The 6,000-nt window shown below is 36.5% G+C and overlaps 1 protein-coding gene across 1 annotated transcript in view; it reads left to right on the top strand.

The window, feature by feature from the left end:
* Positions 1-6,000, top strand: part of LOC117111255 — a 90,722-nt gene that overhangs the window by 70,024 nt on the left and 14,698 nt on the right. The window contains exons 96-103 of the mRNA XM_033254168.1: positions 743-1,000; positions 1,298-1,510; positions 2,132-2,272; positions 2,611-2,748; positions 3,255-3,380; positions 4,074-4,187; positions 4,541-5,056; positions 5,264-5,652. Coding sequence (XP_033110059.1) covers positions 743-1,000; positions 1,298-1,510; positions 2,132-2,272; positions 2,611-2,748; positions 3,255-3,380; positions 4,074-4,187; positions 4,541-5,056; positions 5,264-5,652 — 1,895 coding nt within the window. The remainder of the gene's footprint in view (positions 1-742; positions 1,001-1,297; positions 1,511-2,131; positions 2,273-2,610; positions 2,749-3,254; positions 3,381-4,073; positions 4,188-4,540; positions 5,057-5,263; positions 5,653-6,000) is intronic.

Genomic DNA, 6,000 nt, shown 5'->3' with positions numbered 1-6,000 from the left:
TTCTCCTGACCCAAATCCAGTTATTGTCTATTATTCCATCACAACAATAACAATTACTATCAACACTGCAGTACCCGCTGCTTACTTGGACTCGAATTCCACGCAAGCTCGGTGGTCTAGAGGTATGATGCCAGGCTAGTGATCTGGAGATCGTGGATTCGAGTCCCACCCGAGAACAACTTGCAATTTTTTTCGCAGTTGTATTCAAATGTACTGAGTATTCGGTACATTTCCACGTCAGGTATGGCAAAATTACACCTATACATGTTTCTCCTGACTCAAATCCAGTTATTGTCTATTATTCCATCACGACAATAACAATTACTATCAACACTGCAGTACCCGCTGCTTACTTGGAAATTCAACCCTGGCCATCAGGCGCAAGCTCAGTGGTCTAGAGGTATGATGCCAGGATAGTGATCTGGAGATCGTGGGTTCGAGTCCCACCCGAGAACAACTTGCAATTTTTTATTCGCAGTTGTTTTCAAATGTACTGAGTATTCGGTGCATTTCCACGTCAGGTAGGGCAAAATTACACCTATACATGTTTCTCCTGACGCAAATCCAGTTATTGTCTATTATTCCATCACGACAATAACAATTACTATCATGATAATAATAATAATAACAATAATATCTTTATTATTATCAATATCATTATTAATGTATTATAATGTACTGTATTATCAATATTATAGATTATTATGAGCGACTGGTTTACCTCTTAATATCTTAACTCCAGGTACCCAGAATGCAACAGCTTGCCCTGTTGGCACAATGAACCCATCAGAAGGAGGAGCCTCATTGGACGATTGCTTGCCCTGTTTGCCCGGATACTACTGCGAAACTCCTGGATTATCTGAACCAACAAATGTTTGTGCTGAGGGCTTTTATTGTCCAGGTTATGCCGAAATCTATGTACCTAACCCTTCAGAATATCCTTGCCCTGTTGGTCATTACTGTGAAAATAACACAGGAACACCTAAAGGATGTCAACCAGGTATGAATATTAATGAGCTATATGAATATTTATTAACTGTTTTCATAAATATGAATATTCATGATGGGATCTTTGTTTTTGACAATTCATACCTGATAATGAATAATATAATGAAATGAATGTTTAATAAACATAATGATAATTAATAAACATGATAATGAATATTTATATTGTGATAATAAAGTTACTATCATCATATCGTAATTATTGTTTTTTTAATTAAATTTTGTTTTACCTCTTCAGTATTATGTTAGAATTTATTACATGTTTTTATATTATTTAAATTTTAACCAATAGGAACTTACCAGCCCCATGAATTTAGTACCGACTGTGACGTTTGCCCAGCAGGACGATACTGTATGTACAACACCAGCGTACCAGAACCATGTCCAGCATACAACTATTGTCCAAAAGGCACCATCACTCCATTGTCTTGCTCCAATGGCACATACACCGAGGACGATGTCACAGGCCTGTCAGACCCTGAGTCCTGCCAACAGTGCCCTGCGGGTACTGACAAAATATTAATTTCTGATTTTCTGATTGCACATAAAAATTGTTAATTATTTGACACCTCATTATTAATATAGCATTGAAATTGTTGTAACAGTAACATTTTTATTATCACCATCATAACATTATCATCATATCATCATTATTTTCATTTTCCACGGTCGTCAATTCATCATTCTTAAAATCATTACTTCAACTTCGTCATCATTATGACCACTATAATAATCATCACTTCACCATCACCTATCGTTGTCACTATTATCATTTTCATAAACATAATCTATAATACAGATGGCAATGGTTGGAGACATAGTGCATAATACTTGGTCTTTATGTGCTGTTGAGAAAACAAAAGTAGCAAAATCTATTCTAGTAGTTCAACTAAGCAAACCATGCTGAAATAAATATCTGAACCAGAGTAATGCAGAGGAACCAACACTATTGCACCATTCCCCTCCGGTTTGAGACCACAGATTAACAAACAATTATTAACACTGTCTGCAATCAGTTATTTTTACCATCTTATATTTAGCGATTTATATCTATTAGAAAATAGAAGTTTATAAAAATGAGATAATTATCATCATGGTTTATGTTACAACATAATTCTCTTCAAAGGGCGTTATTGTGTTGGGGGCTACAATGCCGGTCCTTGTAGTGCAGGATACATTTGCTACAGTGGTTCCGACACGCCGACACCAGACGGCTCCAACAGTGATGTTGGTGAGCCATGTCCATTTGGTTACTACTGCTTAGAAGGTATTAACTTGTTTTGATTATATTTACATTTGCACTGTAAATGCTGAATAATATATTATTATGCCAAGTTTTTCTATGTAGAACCTACCTATCAAAAATAATGGAATAACCCACCACCTTATAAGTGTGCCTCTATCCATATCCACACTTCTCTGTTCACATAACAGCAGAGTAAATGACAGTGTTTTCCTGTTTTTTAGAAACATATATAAATATACTAAAGTAAAGTGTTTTTAGTTTGTATTGTATAAATGCATAAGAGTGTAATTTCATAATTCACTTATATGGGAGGAAATTTTACATTGTTTTTTTATTTATGTTTTGTTGTTTGATTGCAGGAGCAAAGAATGTATCGACATGTGACCCAGGAAAAGTTATCTCCTTTGAAGGAGCTCGGAGTGAGAGCGAGTGTGCAGTATGTCCTGCTGGATACATATGTTCCGAGGATAATCCACTTCCAGTGCCCTGTACTCCAGGTAATTTTTTTTTAATACTTACCTGGATAAAACTGTATATGCAGTAATGTAACAAAGATGCCTTAAGCTCCTAGCTATGGCTTTTTTGGGCCCTACTAGTACTACCCTGGGGGCTGAGGTAGGGCCCTAGTGAGGTATTGGGCAAAGCCCAATCCACAGTGGTGTATTTGATATGTTAAAAGGGATTATTTGGATGTAATTTTTACACTTTTTAAGCATTAAAGGGCCCATCTGGTCAGTTCATGGCCTATGGTCCTAGCAAAAAAAGTTGTGATGACATCTCATGGCCACTGTATTTAACAAATGAGAGCTCATAGGCTACATGCCAAGTTGTTCTTCTTGGAACCCCTCAAAACTAGTAGAATCCAGCAACTTGTTACTGCGTTTCAGCAGTTTCGGCCTAACGATTAAGAACCCAGTGTGTGTAAAAGAATGACTTAATGTAAGCATGTAAATATTGTTGAGCTAATATGACTTACCTTATAAGTGATTCAAATTTATTTCAGGTTATTATTGTGAATTTGCAATGGACCCACAACCTTGTCCTAACACAACTTACTCTTATGAGGAAGCTGCCACTGACTTCAGCACCTGTTCTCCGTGTCCACCTGGATACTGGTGCAACATGGAGGGTAAGTTAAGCAAGAGAACAGCACAAAAATAGAATTATATTATCACATATGTGGCAAAGACAAGCCAAACCAGTCACTCGTTGCAAAAATCAATTGTTAGTTATTAATACAGGTTTAAATCTGGTAAAAGAATCATTTAAATATGACATTTCGTTATGAAGTTACAGGAGTTTAAACATACAGCTGTTTAAAGAACAATATTTAAGAAATCAGACTTCAAAGTTTAATGATTTTGGGCATTTCTCAGGCAGACACCACCACCAAATCGTTAAAAATTGTTGTTTTAACATTGAACATGGAGAAATCAACAGCATAGCATAATATATAGATATATAAAGGTTAGTTTAATGCAATAAAATAGATTTCAAACATTTTGACATTCCAGACTGTTTTGGACATAATCTCTGAAACAGGATTTGCGATGAGTGACTGGTTTGGCAATAGTATCATTTATACTCATTAGAGAAATTGTTTTTATCTTGATTTTCCTGGGCTTCTGTTTATAATTACATTTTTTTAAATAGTATAATAATTTATTAGTTGTATATGCTCAAATTGTATAATTAGTTGCGACAAAAACTGGAAAAGTATATTATACATATGTCTGAAGACAATTTTTTTCATACATTAATGGCTCCTTCAGATCACTGTTTTTTAACAACTCTTAAATCTTTACGTTTATCATTTTTCTAGCAATGACAAACTATACCATTAGTCCATGTCCAATTGCTCACTTCTGTCCAGAAGCAACTGATTTTCCAATTGAATGTCCACCAGGAACCTATCGGGATACGCAGGAAGCAGGAGGTAAGTATCCGATTCTGAGGTTCTTTAAGTCTGGAGTATGTCAGTCAATCAATCAGTCTGTCAATCAATCAATCAATTTAATGAAATCAATGAAATCGGTTAGTCAACCTATCAAAATAATGTCTGTTGCACTAACATGAACTACATGAAGTAATGATTTTGTATATTGTATTGTATAATTTTTTACAAATACATTGTTATTATTTAAGTTTTCTTTAATCAGGGTGGGACCATTAAGTGACTAGCACTGCTTTCCAAGGAAGCACTAGTACATAAATATAGCAAAAATATAAAGAAAATATGTTTTTGAAAAATGATTTTAAAATAATTCTTTCATTCTGCTTCTATTATAGACCAGGCTGACTGTCACCTTTGTCCAGCTGGCTACTATTGTCCAAATGATACGGCCAATCATTTCGGTATTGAATGCTTAGATGGTCAGTACTGCCCACAAGGATCATGGGAACAGCATGATTGCCAACCCGGTTTCTACTGTGAGTTAGCAAAGACTCAAGTAGCATGTCCCGGTGGAAGCTATTGTCCAACTAACTCCAGTTCACCACAGCCATGCCCAGCCGGACACTATTGTGGTGGAGATGACTGTAATAATACGGTACCGTGTCCCGGAGCCATCACGCCAAAGAAGTGCCCGCTTGGATACCGGCAGATTGATGGTTCATTGCAAATCACATTCGATGATACCTGCGAGCCCTGTCCAGCTGGTCAGTTTGGAAACGAGCCAGATCGTCAGTTCTGCGAAATTTGTAGAGCTGGAGTTGTGTGTTTAGAGATGGCTATAACAGATTTACCACATGGAAATGAGACCAATTATGGTGTTAATAAAACAAATTCTTTCCCTTGTCCAATTGGTAAGTACTCTGGGTGTAGTTTTAGTTATTTTCTTCAGTATTTCAATTGGTGTATTATTTCTATAATGATAATTAATATTTTATTAAAAAATAATGTCTTCATATTCATTTTTGTAAAATATTGTGTAGAATGTAGAGGATTTTTTTTTAATTCCAACCTAAAGCTTTGTCCAGACTATTAAATTCCTGTCTTGGATTTCTTCGTAGGCTACTATTGCCCAGCAAACTCCTCTGAACCAACTCCCTGCCCAGTTGGAACTTACAATGATGTTGAATACGGTGAATCTTTGGATGACTGCCATCTTTGTCCAATTGACCATTTCAACCATCTCACTGGTCAACCAGGTTGCTTTCACTGCGGTAGCGAGGCATATCAACCAAATTTAGGTGAGTCCGAATGCCTGTGTAGCGGCTCTGGTAGAGAATTCCAGCCAAGCGACAGGCAGTGTCCATGTGCTCATGGTTACGAAACACTAGCTGGACGAGAACAAGACTGTGTTAAACATCTTTATGAACTTTGCGGTGAAGGCACGTCTCGAACGCAGAGTGGTGCATGTTTGAATGATGCTGGCTGGGAACAATACTGCAAGGAAGAGGTAAAATATTTATTATTGTTTTTTAAGCATTGAAATTCACTGAAATGTTTTTAGCCTGTTACAGGATGGCCAGAATAGGATACGAAATGGATTGGATTTTTTTTTGGTGTGACAGACATATTTCTAGGAGAGTTCATCCAGTGGTGAATTGGCAGAACCTTGGGATTGAAAAACAACCATCTTATCTACTAAATAAAACTGTTTGCTAGGTGGATTCTTTTCTCTGATTCGTAAATACTTACCTGCATAAACTGACTACAGTGCACCCTCCAATTTTAGACCTCTCTAATTCTGATTCAAAAACTAAGTAAAGACTAAACCCCGAGACCACCCCAAATTTTGATGTCC

Source organism: Anneissia japonica, unplaced genomic scaffold (genome assembly GCF_011630105.1).
Source record: "Anneissia japonica isolate Jap-2015-1 unplaced genomic scaffold, ASM1163010v1 scaffold288008_len1385354_cov213, whole genome shotgun sequence".
Taxonomy (NCBI): Eukaryota; Metazoa; Echinodermata; class Crinoidea; order Comatulida; family Comatulidae; genus Anneissia; species Anneissia japonica.
The sequence above is the reverse complement of the archived record's forward strand: the minus strand, read 5'-3'. Positions and strand labels throughout refer to the sequence as shown.